This window comes from Chroicocephalus ridibundus, chromosome 2, assembly GCF_963924245.1.
Source record: "Chroicocephalus ridibundus chromosome 2, bChrRid1.1, whole genome shotgun sequence".
NCBI lineage: Eukaryota > Metazoa > Chordata > Aves > Charadriiformes > Laridae > Chroicocephalus > Chroicocephalus ridibundus.
This window is the reverse complement of record NC_086285.1, coordinates 47608123-47629950: the sequence shown is the minus strand read 5'-3', so window position 1 is coordinate 47629950 and position 21828 is coordinate 47608123. Positions and strand designations below refer to the sequence as shown.

The window sequence follows — 21828 nt, the reverse complement described above, 5'->3', positions numbered from 1 at the left end:
GGATATTTGTGGAACTTCTTATTCTTGATGGGCCATCCCTGTTCTGATCTACGCACTCAACTCATGATTCCATGTGTTTGACGACATTGTTTTGTAAAATGTTGTCATAAAATTGGTCTTCACTTTCTTTTCATTCAAAATCTATTTCAAAAAGTAGTTCTTAATTATTTTAAATCTCTATTTACTCTTAAAGATAATGCAGATTTTTTTTTTTATTTACAAGAGGCCTTGAAACACACAGAAGATAAATTTTATCTTTTTCCTGACACTGATGTCCTTTTTCATTTAAGCAAATAACCTCCTTAACTCTAAATACTCAAGTAGCTTCTTAAAACTGGCATTTACACTGAGATCATATGCTAACAAATAAACTGCTTGTGTAAAACACACTTGTCTAGCAACCTCCCCAAAGGCCACTAATGAGCAAAGAGTACATTATTCCTGCAAGGTCCAGAAATTATTTATGTGTAGAGCTCTGTAGAATACTTAAGAGTGAAAATTTAAAAACTGGGCCACATTCCACAAAAGATAAGTAAGTCCTGAAGTCAGTCTGAGTTTCAACATTAGCTTCTGCAATCAATGAATTGCAGCAGTAGCTGACTAGAAGCAAAAATTCCTCTTTATGATTTCTTCTTCAGTATTTTAGGGTGCGTTCACTCTGGTTGAAAACCATATATAAAACCTTCCTTCCCTCATGCAATAAAGTTCACTTGAAAATTAAGAAGGGAAAAAATCAAAGGGGAAAGTAAAAAGACCAGGGTTCCCAGTCCAGCACATTCCTTTCAGTGTAGATCTAAGAAAGGAAAAAACTTAAGAACAGTCAAACCAAGTCAGATGAAAGGTCTATCTGTCCCAGAAACACATTTCCTGAGGTACCCAGCAGAGGGCGGTTAGGGAGGAGAAAGAGGACAATAATGCAGTACATGTTACGGAAGTCATATATAAATCAATGCGACTGGTCATAAATACAAAGATCAGCAGTTACTTAAATTATGTGATTTGGATTGAGGCTTTAAGCCGAAAAGAGATCCCAGAATTTACACCTTGCAGTCTGCTTTATTAATCAGAGCCTCATCCCCAAGAATTACGTAACAGGTCATTTATCCTGAAGCTATGTCTGGGTTTGTGGATGAAGACTCAGAGAATTACCTTGGCTGGAGGGATCTGAGCTAAATACCTTGAGGTCACTTTTCCAGACACAAGGAAAAAAGCAGTAACTTGCTTTGGTTGAAATAGTAGTATAATAGTAGTTCATTAAAACTGGCGTGAAAGAATCATGCCTAGAATAACTGGCACTATATGCGACATTAAATATTTCATGAAATCCCTACGTAGAGCTATAGATGTTAAAATTTAATCTACCCATGCAGGCCAATAAATAAAAATATGCTTAATTATTAAGCATTTCTCTTTATCACTTTAATTACAGAAACAACCTTTCTGGAGGCTGTTAAGCAAAAAAGCTGATTTGCATATCTAAACAAGTTTAAAAACCATGGGGGAAAAGACATGAATCTTTTTATTTAGTGCTTTAATAGGACCAAATTTGCATAGACGTGCAACAGAAGAAAAATAGAAAAACAGTAACCTGTATAGAAAAACTTGTAGCTTATGTTTATCAATAAGCTCAGGTGTGGGTAAACATATTCTGAAGTGTTTGGATAACCCAGGACTAGATCTGCACTGGGAAAAAGGAACAGCAAATACTTTTAATCACCAAACTGGATTAAAAATCCTTGGATTTAACTGTTGAGGACCTAGGCTGGCACGATAACATAATATATACATACACATGTTTAGTATTTGCCTTTCCAGAACCCGTATTTGCAGAGTGCTGCCACACAGCAGTCACCACTCTTTGTCCCAAGAATCAGTACAGGAGAGTTAGTTTAGTACAACAGCTGTCCTAGGAAGGTGGCTTCCTAACAGTTTCTTTTGCATGTGTACATACATACATACGTATTTTTGTGTGTGTGTGTGTGTATATGTAAGTATATATCTGCAGGCGCTTTATCTGGGCAGATACCATCAATTCTTACAGCTCTGCCTTTTCCCTTACCAAATTTTCACCTTCGTGTCCCTTTTTACGCTGCCTCTTCTTCCAGGAACTCAGTCCCTATGTCAGTAGAGCAGTCCCTTCCAAGTTTCTTAGCAGAACAACTGCTTCCTCCACGTGCTTTTCAGAGACCTCTGCTGCATTCTGTCGGCTGGTAGATACATCACAGCCTGAACCTTCTACAGGCCTTTTCTATGCAGTCTTTACTATTTTTCAGTTCAGCTTGAAATCTCCTCTGAGGAAGAGCTTTGTTCTGTGCAGTAATTGACACTTCTCTGGGACTGTGCAGACTGGTACCGTTGGGATTTCTCTGTCAGCATTTCTTTCTGAAGAGAATGACTTGAAGTATAAAACCCTACAAACTTTACTTGAAATTGCATATCACCTACTGCTGTAGAGACCAGACATCTATGTAAATAAATAAGTATTAATAAACAAATAAGCATAAATAAAGGAGATGGCAATTTATCTTGCCATTTCACTGATGCCATCTGATACTGATCTGGTACATCTTTAGTCAATGCAACCACTTCCACAGTTTCAGAAGTGTGAATTTCCTCCTTGCATTGTTAAGGTTATAACTATTCTAGTCATCCACTCCATTATATTAGCATATAGCTGAGAAGCAAATTATTCCCATTTGGAAACCTGTCGGTCCATAAATGAACACCATGTTCTAAATCTTCTCATGCAAGTCTCCTCCTTTACAGAAGGTGGACACCTTTTACCTGAGTCGACCTTAACAGGATGTTTGTGGGTCAAATTGCTGTCAGTTAAAGCTAGGCAATTCTTGCGAATTAGGTTCCACTTACTATCTTACGATCCCCTCCAAAGTATTGTGAAATTAACCTTGATCAGAGATTCCAAATCAGCAGATGAACGGAGGGTAGTAGCCCATTTCCTCCTGCATATTCAGTGGTGCCTAGCTGAATGTTTAGTCATCAGTATATTTCACTTACAATTTTGCTCTAACTTGTTTTGACAGTGTTCTTCGTTTTGACTTAACGTCATTTTGATTTTGGTAAAATTACATCAACAGCTCATTTGGTCACATTAAATCACAATATAATCTCTATAACAGTTTTATCCTGCTCATCCTAGAAAGCTCATTTGTATCTTGAGAGCATTTTATGAGAAATTCCTCTCCCAGCCCCTCCCTGCATGCATATGCCAACACGGTCCTGTATTCCCCTCTTCCCAGCACACCCCTTATAGATAGATATTTTCTGACAGAAAATTGTTGCAGAGGAGGGTCTCTGACCAACCCTTTCCACTGTAATGTGTAAAAAAAGGACAAAATTATGTGCATGCATAGCAAAGCTTTTGTTCTTGTGGTTGCTTAGTGCAGTGAACCCCAAAACTTGAAAGCGCCACTCGTGTTTGAAGAAGGCTGGGCCCCACCACTGTTCGGTTTGGGGATCTTCATGATCTGCGTGTTACGTGATGGAATTCAGCCTGCTACCTGCAGGCTTCAAGTCACGTCAAGCCATCTTCAAGTCATGTCAAGTTTTAAACATCTGAGCTTACAGTGTGTGTGAGAGTGACCTTTTCAGGGATAGTGCAGTTTTCCATGTATGATCCCACAGACATGCTAATTCACCATAGAGTTCAGGTTTTGGAAGGTACAAGCACATATATGCAACCCCTTAAAAGACATAGGACTGCCTAGAAACTGCCTGTACTTAAGAAGTGAAATATAACTTGCCGTAGCCTCTTGCAGCATCCCCTTCCCTAGTTTATTCCCAGTTACAAAGTGCCATTTCTTTTTCAAGGTACATTTTACTGAATTGGGTCGTTCACGTAGGTATAAATCAGGTCATTGCAATTTATTTGTCATCTTGCAGGGAAGCTTGACATTTTGTCTCACCTTCCTGAGTATGCCATTTTATTAGGCTATCCTTCTAGCAAGTGACATATCTCACTGCCATTTCATTTTGCTTAACCTACTCCTTCCCCAAGCTCTGATGCCTTTTCTTTTTCTGTGGGTATTTACCTTTTGCGTCTAGGGATTTATGAGTTCACTTGATATTTTTACCCTGCAGAGCTTCTTTTGCAATTCTTTTAATGTTAACAAGGGGAAGTTTAAATCCATTGTACCTGGATTCAGCTTTGTTAGTTATTTCGTGAGTTGATGCCTTTCGGTCGTTAGCTTCGGGGAATTTGTATTCCCCTGCTTCATTAATTATTACCCTCGCAGGTAAGACAGGCATTCCCTCATATTCTTGAAACCCAATTACACGACAGTATCTATTTCTCAGTATTCAGCAGATTCCAGCTCCCCTAAGGTGACTAAGAGCTGTAATTAAAGATAGCAAACAAATTTTAACGTCAGGTTTTTGCACATGATTGTGTAGCATCTCCATCTGCGAGAGACCAAACAATGTAGCTGTTGCAGTGATTTACCATTGATTTGCGTGCTCCCAGCTCTCTTTTGTAACCAAGAAGTATGATAATCAGTTTATTCCTGCTGGTCCGTTAAAAATCACTGTGCATTATGGACTAGATGCCAAGCCTTGTTAGGTACAGTGCGGATTTGATTAAACACGCAGTAACCTGGCCAAAACCAGAGATGTGGTTGTATTGAACCAGGCACAACTGCACAGTGAATATGACAGCAGAGCGGTCCCCCAGAGAAGAATACAGATTCGGGGGAGAAAACACTGCTGCTGCTGAACTCTTGCGGTCTTTCTGACTCTGGCTGGGGCAGGCTGAGAACTGGACCACAGCCCGGCCCATCCTGGAGGAGCGCAGGTGGCTGTGCAAGACTGCGAAGGGTGAAGTGAATGGGCTTTGGTCCCTTCCACTTCAATGGTTTTATTTAGCCCTATTCAATCATACAGATCATGTCCTTTATTTACCTAGCTCTGCTTGCAAAGCAGGAACTGAAAATGTTTAAATATTTCAAATGATTTCTGTATTTTCTTTGGAACTGCTGCTAATTCCTGTAAGCTGTTATGATTCAGAATTTACTGGCATTAAGCCCTTCTCAGATAAGTACTAAATAATACACTCAGGAACATGATTCATTCATATGCTTTAGAAAAGAAACACTTAATTCAGCTCATATTCTTCCAGTTCACTCCCTGAACATGAAAGATTACAATTTTAATTGAGTTTAGAGATTACTTTATTTTGTTTGTGGCATTTGTTGTTTTCTCCTTTTTCTTTTCCTTTCCCCTTTTCCCTCTCTCTTTTCCCTCTTCCTCTCCCCTTGCCCCCTTCCCTTCCTTCTCCCCCCCCCCCCATTTTTCAATTACATGTGTAACAGACACTCCCATTTTATTTTTCCAATTTGAAACTTACTTCTAACAAAGGAAAAATATCTGATTTTATCTTGGGAAAAGTATGTAGAGCAGATTCACAGTTTATTCTTTTAAGATTGGAATTGAAAATGAAAGGCACAGTAATTGGTTGTGCTACATCCAGCATAGTACTTTAAAAATAACTCTGATTCGACCCAAACCCAAAATTACAAGTGACAGCTTGTAGGGGATTCTAGTCAGGTATATTCCTTGCAAGAATCTCAAAGAGCTGTAAATTTAAGATACTTGGTCATTTGAAACCAAAAATGGGTCTTCAGTGTTTCTTTCCCCCCTGGCCCCCCACCCCATGTTTCCTTCTTTTCCCTCCATTCACTGCATCATTAGTGCTACTATGTTGTTCCAGCATAAAGGGAGCAGGTTTTCATGCTGGGGCTCTCCAAGGTCAGTTCAGTAGCATCCATACTAATTGCTGCATTGACGTTAGGAGCTTAAAGGTAAGCACATCTATAGCTACAAACCAAAGGGCTTTCATGAGCACCGGTAAAAGGAGTCCCAAACAACCTGTGTAAGCAGCTATCTAGAAGTTCATCTTTGAGAATGAATAAATGACGTATAGAATGAATTAGGCCTTTTCCTTCCCTACATTTATTTACTCCATACAATTATGAACTTAGATTCCCAAGTTAGATATTAAAAAGCAACTAATTCTCAGATAACATAGTCCTGGCAGCTCGTGTTTTCCTTTCCAAATACAGGTGTTGCCATGCTGGTGAATATCTAGCTCTGTCTCCAGCATTGTCTATGCCAGCAGCTTCAGAGGAAGTTGCAAAAGACTTTCTAATGTCTGAGTAATTATTTTCACCCAGTGGAAGAGTTTTATCTGAATTCTCCTCCTCGGAATAGCAAATCCTTCTCAGAATAAAGATGAACTCCAGGTTTCAATGATACTACATGTCAGAGGGCACCAGTGGCTAATGAGACAAGATTTTAAAATGTTCTTTATTTTGTCTCCTTATCTTTATTTTAAACATATTTCTTAACTTCCAGTAACACTGGGCTTTCTAGTGAAACAGAAAAAGGTATCAACTGTATCACTTACTAATTTACAAAAACTTACTGTTTCCTCTATTCATCTCTTCTCCTGCCTGTGCAGTACAGCTCACTGAAAGCTCTCTCCTTTCCGCCCCTATTAACGTATTGATTTGTCATTGCGCTTCCTCTGTTTCCACTAGATAGCTTGAAGGATGGGTGACTAAAACTGAGCAATGTTCCAAAAGGATAATATGGGATATTTTGAGAATTTATTTTCTGATGTGTATTATGTTGTAGCTGAGGGACTTTTCTCTAACTGGCTGTATACCTGTTTAGAAGACTGCAGTCTTGGAGTCCTGACAATTCCTTTCTGTGTGCGTTAATTTACATTTGCCAATATGAACACTGAACCTGAACCCTCTCCCTGATTTTACCTTTAGGGTATAACCTAGATCTGCTCAGTCTTGGCTATCTTTCAGTAATATATGCCTGTTTGACTGGAAAAAGTACCAGAAGCAGCATATACATCTATGCTTGCATGACCACTCATGGCCCTTATATAACCAGGTATAAAAGTCAAAGTCTGATGCTTTTGCTTTTTTGATCTTATTTTGATCTTGTACCAAGTTTTAATTTTCAAGGGAACTTATGAAGACCAAAGAACACTATAAAATGTGAAGCAGACATGACAGAGTAATTTTGTAAAGCTTCTACCAAGCCACGATCCTCTTTTTCTTACTTGATTTTGTAAAATTCAGGTTTTATAGAACCAGCTTGTTTTTCCACTTCTGTGTTTCTCTCCTGTCCCTTTAGCAATCTGTCTCCAGCAGGACAGTGCAGGCAGTTTCCTTGCCTGTGCCAAGGCCTCTCTGGCTAGGTTTAAACAAAACAAGTCAAAGATCCTGATGTGGCCTGAGGCCAAGGACATGACACTGCCCATGCCCTTGTATCTCAGCTTTCCTCCTCCCAGCACAACCTGGTGATACCCAAACTGCCATTTGGGAGCAGTCTCAAGCACAGCTGTCCCCAGCACTGTCCCTGGATGTCTCTGGGGGCTGCTGGTTGGCAAGGGCCAGCACTATGCCAGGGAGGGTGCGAACAGACCGCATCTCTAGTCACGTCCCAGTGCTTCAGCCAGGGTCCAGGCCTATTTGCTGGTATAAATGAAGCCCAAATACCCGAGCAAGCAACACAAAGGAAAAGAAAACTGGTTCTCACTTTTGTGTGTGTGTGTGTGAGTTTAAATTACAAAGGGAGAAAAGTCATTAGAGCAGATCCCTTTCCTACTGAAATGCCAGGTTAGGAAACAAGGCTGGAGTCTCTGATGCGTGCAATTCACCCTTGAGGCAGGAGGAAACCTTGTTTTCATTTTCTGACTGTAGATTCAGTCCCTGGATGGCCTAACCCTTGACATAGCTTCCAGAAGCTGAGAAGCTGCTCTGCTTTCTGCTGCAAGCTGCCGTCATAGCCCTGGGTCTGGTAGAGCAGCTCTGTCACGCCTCTATACCATAAGGGCTTGTCCTGGAAGCGAGAGAATCCTTGGCTGCCCTTCTGGGTCACTTTTTCCCTGCTGTGTCTCAGTAGTGCAGGATAAGCAGAATGAGGGCAGCAGGCTCAGCTGCTGGGCTTTTTTCTCATATGACAAAGTGAGGGATGGATGGGAGGACTAGAGAGGGCTACTTTGTAGAATATCACTAAGCCATTAAACTCCATACTTACTAAAGAGCGAGACCTTTATATTAGGTAAACACCTTGTTTTGTTTGACAGGAGGAGAAGTATTGCTTACATTAAAATTTTACTTTATGTTGAAAGCTGTCAGCCACAAATTTTGAAGTGTGGTCAGGAAATAACATGATTATCCTTTTTATGCAAGGGATAATCAAAAGGTTCCCTTCTTACCTTAAAAATCAAGCTCTGAGACCACATGAAAGTTAATTCCTTGGTCCCAGCAGCTTGTATGTACCTGAATTCTAGAGGCGTGTACCTAAATTCTAGAAAATAAGGAGCTTCCTGAGGAATTCTGAGTGAGGCAAGAGAAAGTATTAAGCACAGGAGTGGACCCCAAGATACCCCTCCTCTCTAGTGTTCACGCATTTCCCTCTAAAAAGCAGCCACATGGAACCCCATCTTGAGGGTGTACATGATCAAGCTTTACTCTTCCACTAGGCAATGGTAGCAATAACTAGCATTTGCTCAAAAGGGAGATTCAGACATAAAGGCAGGTGTCCTGACTGTGGTGGTAAGGTATTCTGAGTGCAGAGTAACAGTGAGGGCTGTGCCACTCTGTGACTGGGAATGTGGGAGTCTCACCACCAGAAGGAGAATCCAGGCGGCTGGAGGTATCGCTTAGTGCTGTCTCTGAATTGCTGCAGAGCAGAAGATGGAGCTGCAGATACGAGAGTGCCTACTCTTGTTTACACTCGAGAAACATTGCAGTACAAATGCAGGCACTGTATGGGTTTAGGCATCTCCCAGGTTGGGTAATTGCTGCCAACATCAGATTTTTGGATTGCTTTATTGAACGTAGACACTTACGTTCTACCTAAGTAAAATTCTTTTTTAGTTTTTCTTTGCTCTCGCCCAAAATCAATTAACTTGCAGCTCCACAGGGTTTGATTTCCTAATCCAACCATGCTTAATCATTGATGTAAAACAAGATTTTTTTTCTCCCCTCAGATTCTTTTCTAATAGCTTCTTATTTCTTGCCCTCCAAGTGTGCGCCTGAATTCTCTGCATCTATTTATAAGGGCTTCCCCGCTTCCAGGAGTGTTTAATCAAAGAGAAGGCTATCAGCAGGTGGTTAGCATCAAATGTCAGCAGCTACTTCGTTTCTGACATCTCTTGGAAAAAATGTTTCATTACCATGCAAATGATGTTAGTCTTCCTTTCCAAGATCCATTGTCACACAGTGTAACATATGGTACACAGAACTGTGCTCCCAAGATTTATGCGGCAACTACGTTTCGTAGCAGAACAACCATTATGAGAGCTAAGCCATCAGGTGACAGTCATCACCGTTTCCCAATGAGCTGGCAAATATTTCTCTATCTCATGGTGGCAGCTCTAACTTCGGGGCGGGGGGATGACGACGACTTATTTCTGCTTTCTTTTAAACCCTTCCATTTTCTGTTAGCTTGTATCAGAAATACCATGGTGCCTTTCACAGCCTACGCCAGGCAGAATAGCCCAGCAGCTTTAATAGGTGCCATTTTCTTTCTTGCGTATCTCTGGGCAGCAAATTATTCACTTGATACTTGGAGTGGCAATGTCTTGAACTACACAAAGAAAATTGTCTGAATTTTGTGAAATTTTGGAAGTGCCAACAATGATAGTAAGAACTCAACTTTTCCAAGGGCCCTGAAAGCAGAATGGACAATCCTATGAGGGGTTTGATTCATCAGAGCGCTGGAGTACAGTTCAGTGACTTCAGCGGGGCTTCAGGATGTGTTCTGAGTTAAGCATATGTTTGGGTGAATTGCTAACCTCAAGTGTGTGATCAAGTGCTTTGCTGACTCAGGGACGAGACATTCCTTACAGCTTGTTGTTTTCCACTTTGCCATCTGGGAAGAGGCAGCTTGACAGCATGTGGGCTGTGTGAGACATTACTGCGTTTCTGAAAGGGTATTAACAGCCTTGAGGTTTCCAGGTCCTCTGAATCAGGAATTTTTGTCTCTACAGATCTAACTGGGGTAGAACAACCTCACTAAAGTGTCTGAAAGCAAACTGACCATGCCACAGCATTTGCTAGGCTATCAGTCAACCTATGCCAAATTAAAATAACCTCATGTTTTAGTGGAACTACCAAAGATGCGGGTGGAAAGCTTTACAGAACCTGCAGGTTTGGGGGTGTGAAACTGCCCCTTTTGCATATTTTAGGAATTTGTAAACACTTTTAATTATAGAGTCATCTCTTCACTACACCCATTTCTGAGCTGGGGGAGCACATCCGTATTTATACGACACAAACGTTGTTACAGGCTGTTAAGGCAACTCACCCTCATGCTGCAGCCAGGTGGTGCAAAAGAGTGGGTAATACAGACCTGTAATTGCATTTGTGGGAGAAGTACAAGACATCTTGATTCCTCGGTATTCTCCAAATGATTTTAACTTTGCAAAAATACTAGGGGTTCACCCGAAAAATCTCCCATGTCACTCCCCCATCTGGTCAGCACACACCCCTCCATCTCTAATCTGAAACCCTTCCAGTCTGCCATGTAACACTCAACCTAAAAGCCATTTCTGGACTGTTGTGCTGCTTTGCATTTTTTGATGAATGCTTACAGAATAAATGTTTAAATGTTTATTGTAACAAAATGCATTTCTCTGTGGGAACTCCTTTTTTTTTTTTTTTTTTTTTTCCAGTGACAAAATGTTCCCAGCCTTTGGATTTGGAGCAAGGATACCCCCAGAATACAAAGTAGGTGTATAAATAACATTTTCTAGTTTCCTTGTTTCATGAGGCACAAAATAAGAGAGAAATGGTTCAATGCGGGGCAGGGACTAGGGGTAGCAGCTCTTACTGCTTGTTTTCTTTCATCTGGCTTTCTCACCCAGTGATACCTCACTGAAACCAGAAATCAGGGTTAGACTTAAAACAGTTGTGTTACACCCAAAATATTTCAAGGTGTTGGCAAAGCTTTGTTAATGGATGCTAGTCCAGTAAGAGAATTGATTTTTTGAACAACACTTGCCAAGCATATTTTGAAGCTTTGCAAGTTCTGGTTTGACAGAACCCATTTTGGAAGATGTGGTTCAGCGAGTGACCTAGTGTCTATGCTTTATTATGAAGAGATTGAACATCTTCCTGAAAATAAAGACCTTAGAAGAGTTTCGCTCTGTGGCAAATTTCTGTGTCATGGTGGACATCTTCAATACCAGGAAGAGAAATATAGCAGCACGTATCCATGCTAGAGAGAAGTCTGGTAGGGCTGGAGTGACAGTGGAGTAAAAGAAGGAGCATCCAACAGAGAAAAGCTTAAGAAGAAACAGGCAAAAGTTCAAATCCTGTGTTGCACATGCAGAGGTTGTGTGGGCAAAAACTAGTTGAGGATTCTGCAACTCAGATACTATCTGGGAAAGAACAACATTGGACTTCTGATCATGCAAGCTTCATCCAGTATCCCCATGTCGCCTGCTCTGCGTTGTGTCTCTCAGCTGTGGCTGCAGTAGGGAGGTGAACGCTGGCCAGGTGAGAATAGTTCTGTGCAGAGAGGGATCATGTGTCAACTCAGCATTGTAAAGCATGAATCAGCAGATGAAAAAAAAAGCTACCAGTGTGTTCTTCACGGCTTGTAGGTTTGATACCTGCATAAGAATAACAATAGTGTTGAACAGCAGATTTGATACATGTCTTGCAAACGGATGTCTGAGGTAAGTCTTAACAACTTTGTGTTCTAAACTAAAAAGCCCTGTTATGAAAAAGTGGACTGTGCCTGGCAAGGTCTTTTGCAGCGCTTTGTTCTTGAACAGTAACGCTAGTGTTAATGCTTTTCCAAAATCAGACACAGCTTCCAGAACTTTGATATGGATTTTAATGTGGTAAATGCACACAGAACATCTGTGTGTTGTGTATCTGTTCCAACTGCAGCAGCTGACAACCATCTCTGCTATATCAGGAGGAGTGTTTTGGAGAATTAACATACTGAGCAGCCTCTACCACCAAACATGTTAGTGAGACACAGTAGGTACTCCTCAAATGTCCATCCCTTTGCCACCAATATGTGTGTCTTTACCCATGGCTGTATAGCAGTGTTGACTGGATGAGCTGGACTATGCACCACAACCAGACTGCTCTTTCAAGCCCATTACTAGCCATCATTGACAATGCCATGTACTATTGTGATTGTCCTAAACAAAGGTACCAACCTGGTGGTGTGACAAGGGCTGGTTGTTCCATCATTTCCAAGGTGACCATCACTGCATGGGGGAAAACTTGCAATTCCTTCAGCTGCAGAGAGCCATACTTATCTAAGGACTGCTGGACGGAAGATATTACTATGCCGGCTGAAATATTTTCACTGGTTTGCTGGTGATGGCAGTAGAGCAAAATTCACAGCACAGGACTGCTTCTTTCTCAGCCAAAATAATCATCTGGTGGCATTGATGTCTCAGGTCACACAAGCATATTGGCAACATACCAGTTTTGTTAGTTCCAAGCAACAAACAGCCTCTTTACCTGATTGTGAGAGCACATCTCAGGTGTCAGCTGAAAAACACATCTTGCCAGAAAGTGATTTCAGGGGGACTAGGAAACCAGGTATTCCTATAATCACCAACACCAATTGATCTTCTGCTTTGGCAGAACTGGCGTTTGGATAATTTCCTGACAAGTACTCTTAAGAAAGTCAGCGACTTGCGTTGAACTTAGTAGCCCATGCACGGATAAAGGGTCTTGCTCAATAGCACGAGCTGCCTTGAAGAGTCCATATGTTACTAACCTCAAAGCAAGAAAATGGATGAATCAGACCTTCAGATTTTGAGAAGTTCAGGAAAAGTAAGGGTATACTTAAGAAGACAGGGGTACTTGCTTGTGGATTACAAATATGTGAGTAAACAAAACAAGTCCCAAAGTAAACAGACACAAGTGAGGGCCAGAAAAACATCTTTAGTCTCCACTATGGAAAATTGTGACAGAAAATGACAAAGACAAAATTACATATCAGTTTACCAATGTAATAAAACTTTGAAGAAGAGAAGAACAACGTTGCAGGGGGAGTAGTCCTTCTGTGCAACAGATGGGGACAAATAATTAGCTTGGTGTCTATCATGGGCACATCCAACTGGAACTGGATTAGGAATTAACTGTCATCTGTGCTATTGTTCAGTCCCTCCCTGTGATACTCTACACAGTCCATACAAGTATCTGCCTTCTTAAAATAACCCATATCAACATTTTAAAGTCCCTGGTTGGCTTTGGCTGCACTTCTAAATTGAAAGGTACACCATTTAAGAGAGTGAAGAGTCAGCCTCATCATGATGCATTAATAAGTCAAGGCCAATAAATCTGAAAGTACTTCAGTAATTTAGTCTACACTGGTATCATAAAGTTAATTTAAAGCCAACAATGATTACTGTTTCATGTGGAACGTAGCCAAGATGCATAGGAAACAGTAAAAAAACTGATATAAAAGACTGTAGACAAAAGTCCTCCCAACTTGTCTCCCCTAAGTTCTTATCTTCTGCTGCAAAAATATGGTAACACTATAGATGCCACTGCAGATCTCATGCTATTCAAATGTTCTTTTGATGCTTTCAGTCAAAGGTATTACAAGTCATACATATCTTTTGTTTTATTAAAGAATAGCGGTGTCATACCTGTCATAATTCACATCTTCAAATTTAGGTTGAATCATTACAAGAACTTCTAAGTTCTGGCCCCATCACATGGATAAAACAGCTTTTCATTTTAATTTAGAGTGCCTGCTTTCAAGTCTGCAGTCCTAATAAGATGGTCTAACCTGCTCGTAGCACGTTGGTCTCTGCACACCAGCAGCTGCCCTTTTATTTCTTCCAGTAGACAACAATTTGCTAGAGCTCTGGAAGAAATTACTCCCACTGCCAAGGGTTTCTAAGTAATCATGAGAGCCTCCACACAGCTAAAATAATATAGCGTCCTTAAAAGTCTAAATGAAAGCTGACCACCATATGAATGGCAATAACATAGTGAGGGAAGACGGCAGGTAAGCAGTTTGATAAAAACAATAGGCAAAGTAAGTGGATCCAGTGGATTCAGGTCTAATTTACGTCATGCTTGGTCACAGCCTGTACAAAAATGAGGCCTGTAACTCAATATTCAGCATGAATCAATGGTAACAAGTATCCATTGCTATTTAGGACCAGCTGGAGGCTGCTGCTTTCAGGCTGGCCAGAAGCTTTAAATCTTTTTGCCAAGGTTTCCTTGGTGCGCTAGACCACGAGAGGAAGGTGTCCATTTGTGGTGTTACATCAAACCAGTGCCATGGTTTCACATTGACTTGCGCTCCTGACAGTAGCCGGGGATGGGTATTGGAGGGCAGTATCCACCTCTCTGTTTAGTGAGATTCCAGTTTCCTCACATCCTTCTGCATTCTATAAGAAAAGCAATGTTTGCTATGCCAACTATTATTCCCCATGGAAAAATACATCCCCCAATTTACATTAGCACTTCAGAACAATGGCAGTATCCACCTCTGTAGGCTCTTCATGAATCTCTTGAGGGTGAACCCTTTAAAAACATGTTTTTATATATGCTTTCTACAGAATTTCCATTTCAACAGCACACCGCTATGTTATGCTGACTTTATTTTCCCTCATTTCAGCTCCAAATGAAACACTTCAGCTGTTAGCAGAAAAACAGTAGTTTCTTAGTGGCATAAGGAACCTGTGGGAGTGAAGGAAGCAAGACATGCCATATATAACATTCCTCATCAGTCTAGAGATCTTTCATCCAATATTCAGCAATATGACCTTTTTCCCCCCATACCCTGACGAATACCTCACCCTGCTCCTTGATCTAAGTAAACCTCTGAGAGCAGTATTCCCCACTTGAGTTTCTGACACATGAAACTTGCAGAACATTGCTGGTTATTCCACAACAGCGTCTCCAACCCATCACTTTTTTTTTTGTAACGAGAAGCATCTGAAAACTCTGATGTAAAGTGAAGAGGTGGCAGATAATATGGACTCAGACACTGCTGCAAAAGGTCACGGTGAAGAGGAGGAAAGAAAGTTGAACAACACACGCTAATTTCTTAGCAGGAAGAACTCAAAGGAGCTGAAGAACCACAGAGCAGCACAAAACTTACTGTTAAAATGAAAAGAAAGTTAGAATTGTGTCAGCCCCGTGACAGGTGTACTGTCAATAATGAAGTGTTCTTTCCTAAAGCAGAATTGCAGGCTGACACCTAAATAGGTTTGAGACAACTTGCGGTTTCTTTTAAGACAGTCCTGGTTAATTCTGCATTTTTAATGAAAGCTTCATTCACTGCTAATGCTGGGAAGAGTTGCTGGAGAGAAGCTCACTGTAACTGCAGTCTTTACGACCCTAACCTGCACTGTCTGGTTTGCTGGACAGATAAGGGACTTGGAGTGCCGTGGTCTTTGTGATTCCTGCACTTTGCAGGAACTTGAAATCAAAAATATGTGCAAACCTGACAAAAAGGTACCAACACAAGGATGTGTAACAGCCCAAGGGAAAAACCAGAATTTGTTACCTTATCCACACAACCTGGATTTAGACATGGAAACTGGGCAGCATGCTCAAAAATCAAGTACAAAGGAAAATAAATGGCCAAGCTTTGCCAAGCAGAAATGTCTACAATGCGGTCTTAGCCAGAGACACAAGCTGTCCAGCTCCCAAACTATTTGATTAATGAGCATTCTGAAAATAATAGCTTTTGAGCGATGTTTTTTTAAATTTTTTAGTCTTAAGCTTTTGCAAAATATGCAGGCATTCCGTATTTAATTTTCAGACTGGCAGTGGCTTAATAGTGTTCAATTTATTCACAGATAAGTGCTCAACATTGTGCATTGCAGCATTTACGCTTGTATGCATCTATTGTTCGTGGATTTTTGACAATCTTCATTTAAATTAGTAATAAAGCGTTCCTAAACATGGCTGAATTTGTCAGATTGTTTGTCAAGTAGTTCCAGTACCATCACCATAGAGGTTTCTGGAAAGCTGGAGCTATTTGGGACAGGGAGCTTAATTTAAATGAGTTCAACAATCTAGAGAGGGCGAAAAAAAAGGTTACTGATTTTCAGAATTGAGGCATCCATATTCAATGTTTGTAAACTGAATGAAAAACATGGTTTCTGAGTCAAAGCCGCTTTTTATTTAAAAAAATTGAAGTTCAATTAGAGTAAAAGGGGTTTAAAAAAATGTGAAGGCCAAAATAGAATAACATGTTTTGATGCAACTTAAATAAAATGCTTTTGCGTAGTCTAAAAGCTTTCCAGCAATTTCCTTATGATTTTGTGGGATTTATTTTTTGTCAGATTCTAAGGTAGGGGTTTTGTTTGTGTTTTGAGGTTTCTATCTGAGTCCACAAGACTTTATTTTTTTCTAAAGAAATCTCAAAAATTCTCATGAATTAGTAAATTATCCTTTCCTTTCAGCCTTAATTAGAAACCTATTTAGCAAGGGCCATGATATGAGGGTAAATGTCATTACATCCCAACTTAAGGGAAATAAGTTACCTGCTATCCAGGTGACTTTTCTACTAAGCTGGTCATAAGCATATGGAAGTATGGTTATGATTTCTGCAATAGTCTCCTGGGTGCCATCACACTGACGGACAACTGCCTTTCTGTATGCAGGTGCTCGTCACTGTGTATGTACAAGCAATGGAGGCACTGTACAGTGGGGAAAAATATTTTACTATAATCTGCCTCAGCAAAAATATTTTAGACCATTTATTTAGTTGATGTATCCTCAAAAATGCTGTTGCTGTAATCTACATTGCGATGTATGGTAGAGCTGCTTATTTTGCTTGTTAAAAACCTTGAAGAAATTACCTGAGAAATAACACGTTCCTGGTGCAGGAAATTCCTAGACAGCTGTGTTTTAATAATCCCGCATCCGTGATGGTATCTGCTAAATAATTTATCTGGAGTCCTGCAGAGGGAAAAGATTAATACATAGCCAAGTGCAAGGAAATGTCCTCAGTTAGAGGCTTTGAGTGGCATCAGGTAGTGCCACGCTGATCATATGTAATCACCTCTGCAGTCCAGAATTTCTCTCTCCTTTCCCTTTATGGATTGACTTTATGGACTGATGTTAAGAGAGAGGAGGAGGGCTGAGCAGAGGGTCAGCTACATATTCGAAACTTAATCCAGGGTCTCTGGCACACCCATGGTTCTGCCACCACAAGGGAGACAGCACAGAGGCAGGCTGAAGCACAGCTGGCTTTACTCACCTGAGTGGAGAATAAGTTCTGAGCATTTGGAGAAACTCTGCTTTAAAAATATCTGCTGTTGGCTTTGCCTCGAGTGATGATTTCCTGTTTGTGAACCATCACTGAGCTGCTCAAAGAACTTCTCTCCTTCACATTGTACTTTAAGCTAGTTTAAATTGTGATATGTTGTTCAGAGAGCTTAGGAAACAACCCAATACTTCTGCATTCATTGTGTTTCCTGTCCTGCCTTCAGGATAAATTTTAACGCTGTTCTTGGTGAATCAGGATGACAACGTGTAAGAGCCACCTGCTTTGAGAGAACAGCAGCCATTGCTCAGACAGTATTATTTTTTGGATCATTGTGCACACTTACTAGACTTGGGCTTTCCTTATTGGCCTGAACTGTTGTCTACGTCTTTCTTAAATAATAGGCTGGGTGCCATAGCTCTGAACCAGATAAATTGTTTGTATAGTGTGATCCTGAAAGAGGTATAGCAACAAAAGCATCCAGCCCATGCTTGCATGTGAGGTTAAAATACTGTATTCATAGCTCTGGAAAAGAATTGTGACACTTCTTTTGCTATAATTTCAAATGCATTTGGAATAAAGAAATAAAATCAGTGAAGACGCACACTGTTGGAAGAATCAGCCTGCAATCCATAAACATGCATCGCCATCCTTGTTGCTCTTGAGATGCAGTTAACACAAAATACAGAAAGCCTAAAGGAAGAAGAAAGGTTCTTGAATAACAAAAAAAATCATCAGTGAGTGAAAACTCACATAACCGCTCTTGACAGATGCAATTACCTTTGGCCTGCAGCTGGTCATGAGACTGGCAGATACCAGCTGGGCAAAGTGTGCCAAGAGACGTACAGAGCAGACAGACAGAAGGGCTCTGGAGCACTTCTGAAGCGTATCTGACAGCCTTGCTCTTCTGTGTCTGCTCAGTGAGGAACATACGTCGTGACTTTCTGCATTATTTTCCATGGCCGAGTAGGGCAGCCTGAATGGCCCACTTAGAATCCTTTGTAAGAGGCAATTGATGCTTGGTGTAGACATAGCAAACTCCTGGCTGGGCTGAGCTGGCTGCAGGCTCTTCAGTGATTTTTTGCTTTAGACTTTTCCCATTATGGTAGAAGTCCTTTTTTATTTAACCTCTTAATAAGTAACGGTAGGCATCACTGCAGAGAGCAAGGCCAGCATATGACAGGGAAATTCAATTTCTCTATGAGAAACTCTCTTTGGCAGTAATTAGCCAACTTATACCACTTCGCCTTTACAGAAGCTTCTCTGTAATCACATATTTGATCTATGGGTCTATTAGTCATAGACCAATTTCTGTGCTGTGCCGTGAAGTCATCTAAACTACCAAATATAACAGCAACATCCAAGAAATAAATCTCTTTCTGCAAATAATCCAAGTTCTATTGTACTGGGAGTAAACATGTTGCTTTCCATATGACTAGGACTGTTGACACTTCTGAAGGTCCTGCAGAGATCTATAAAGTCTCAAAGGTGTGTAATTGAAGTTAGCTTCATATAAATGCCTTCATGAATCTGGAACGATATACTTGAATTCAACTCTAAATTATGCAAATCACCTGCTTAACTCTCAGCCATATCTACTTTTTGCAAACCAAAATATATATATATATATGTTGTGCATTGCAAAACAAAAGTTGGGCTTCATTCAAGACAACTGAAGACAAAGAGGAGAATTAAGAAACTGAGCTTCAGAGCTAAAAAGATTAAAAGGAATCAAGCCTCCTCAGTGACCAAAGAAAGGAGTAAAAAGGAAATTGGATCAAATGCAGGCCAAAACAAAACTTAAAACCAGAAAAAAGCAACTGAAGAAAGTTTCAGTCCCCAAAGATTTGTCTTGTGGATACAGATCTGTAAGTGACAGACAGATAGAGGAAGCCTGGGACCTGAGACTTACATTGCCTTGCATTATTTGTGCATATGGAAGTCTTGTATTATTTTTCTCAAGTCACTAAAGATACAATACATTGGGTTTTTTAGAAAATCGGCATTTTTTTTATATTCAGAGTAATTTCTCTTAGCAAATACCTCCGTGGTATTTTATCACAGACAGATTTAGAGAGAGAGACAGAGAGAGAGAGGGTGCAATAGTCATGAAATTTGTGAAAAAACAAATGTCTTCAGTTTTTTTCTTATTAATTTTCCCCCAGCCTAATCTAATTTCTTAACCATCTTAGACTTAGACATTTCATACATTTTTATTTGACAGCGGGTCTGGGTTACTGCCTTGATGTCACTGGAGAATAAATTATTTACCCAGTAATCCCACGGCCTGCAACTGAGGAACTGTTCACCCAGGGGAACGGAGGATTCAGAAGAGGGCTGAGCTTATGCTCTCAGTGCTGTAGCACAACCTGCTTTCTCTCTCCTGCAATCTGAGATGCCGAGGGAGGGAGAGCAGGCATTTAAATCTCCTCAGCAACAGATCCCTCTTCTGTGCCTGGCATTGATAGCCCAATCCTGACACTATATTTATGTGATTTCTCATGTACTTTGGTGTTCTTTCTTTGTGCTATTTTTCCTTGGTTTTCTTGTTGTTATTGACAAGTTTGACTCCGGTTTTGTTATTTTGTTTCTGCAGGGAGTTCCAGCTGGGACTGTATTTCACACTTAATGGCTGAAAGCTTGAAAGATCTCTAGTTCAACACAGAAAGAATGTAAAACGTGTTTAAGCGCAAGTCCTTTTGGAATAATTCTTCTGACTACAGCCTTCTTCTCTTCTTTCCATTTATCTGCAGGTGTCTCATGATTTTGCAATCAATTTCAATGAAGACAACCCAGAATGTGCAGGTAACATTAGGACGGGCTGCCGCATTTCTGCTGTGTGCAAAATGTGCTGGCATTTTGTATTATACCCCCTGAGTATTGTTTAAAGTGTTTTTTAAAGAAAGCAGCTGGGAGTTGCAAAACCAGACAGACTCTAAGCCACCAGGCTTAGCTTTAGAAACCTTAGAAAGTGCCACATACTAATTTCCTGAAAAACAGATCCCCTTGAAAGTACACCATGCTGGACATGCAGCACTTGAACTTCTCCAGATCACTAGCACTTCTGAAAACTAAAGCCTTAGTTTCTAGATTCATTCTAGATCTTCAGCTACAGCAACATCACAGGTTGTGTAGCTAAGAAAGGCAGGACATGCAAATGCAGGATGTGCACTTCTGTGATGAAAGACTCCCTCTGTGTAGAGCCAGTTCTTTGGCCAGACCTATAGCACCAGTAGCCTGCTGCAAGTCAGCCCAGCCAGGTCCAACACCAAAGGGTCAGGGCAGCAACTGAGGACTACTGTAGTAGAAGGAAGCATACTTTCATGACAGCAAATGCAGCAGGAGGCTGTTTTAGCACAGTGTAAGATCTTGGTGTGTTCCATCAACAATCACTAATCCTCCGTAGTCGGAGGCCAGAGTCAAGTAGCAGATCTTGCTGCACGTCTTGTATTTGTAAGTGAGGTCTGCGGTGACTGATGCTTTCTTTCTAGCATCTCCTGCCACAATTCACACATTTCGTAAAAGGTGAAAATAACGGGACAACAATCTCTAAACAGTCAACAAGTAATCCCAGACTAAGACTTATTTGAGAGTCTTAGTCAGATGATCATTGCTGCCTAAAATCCACAGGTTGTTATTCTTCCTTATCCTTCTGCTACCTTCCAAACACTGAAATTGGTGTTTCAGAACACTCTTCCTGTTCAATTTTCCGGCTGCTCCATTCAGCCCTTCTCAAGCTTATCAGCGGCTTGCTTTCAGGCATAGTCAGCGGAGTATGTTCAGGATGAGAATTAAGATGCCAAGAAATGAAGTGAGGAAAAGGAGAGAGGACAAGCAATGCAAAGGAAAGAAACATTAAAAGAATTCAGAGTTCATGCATCTTACATGCAAGACCTCTGGTTTCGGTTCAGTGGGCGTTCCTGCTTTGTTGTTGCGCTTGGGCTGTTGGACTGCCCCAGGCTCTGCAGGTCATATGCTTGAAATGTAATTGGGCGTTAAGTCCTACAGCTGCTTGATGTGCTCACATAGCTTTTTACATTGCTTCTATGGAGTTAGAAGAAGCTGAAATGATACGTATGCATCTAGAGCTGCCTGTAAGCTTGTGAGCCAGTTTAAAGCGAGATTTTTGTCATACTGAGCGTCGGGGGCTGAGGCAGGGAAGGAAAACACACCTCAGCATTTTGTCTGGACCATCATATTTTAAAATTTAGTTAGCTTGCCTGCATCTGAACACAGACACATTGGCATCTACACAGGGCATGATCTGTTTGAAACGTCACAGTTAACAATGGTCAGTATTAGGTGATAACATATTATGCATGTAGTGTTCAAATGTAGCTTTGTTTCCCAGTCTAAACGCAGGACATTTCTGACCTTCTGCGAACATCAGGGAAAAAAAAACCCTAGCACTCTATGCAAAGAACACGTTTTTTATTCCCCCTTTGCTGCCTCTTTTGAGTCCAAGGCTAATTCTTTTATCATGCTGACATTGTTACAGAATGATTTGTATTGATTGGTGCTTGAAAAGGCTGTCTCATCTATATAGTGCCAGCAGCAGGTCAGAGGGTGGACAGA

The 21828-nt window shown here is 40.8% G+C and overlaps 1 protein-coding gene across 3 annotated transcripts in view; it reads left to right on the top strand.

Moving 5' to 3' along the window:
* The window catches only part of CPNE4 (copine 4), a 241987-nt gene that overhangs the window by 207654 nt on the left and 12505 nt on the right, over positions 1–21828 (top strand). For all 3 annotated transcript variants that reach the window (XM_063325304.1, XM_063325305.1, XM_063325303.1), the window contains exons 12-13: positions 10715–10769; positions 20007–20058. In XM_063325304.1, the coding sequence (XP_063181374.1) occupies positions 10715–10769; positions 20007–20058 (107 nt within the window). The remainder of the gene's footprint in view (positions 1–10714; positions 10770–20006; positions 20059–21828) is intronic.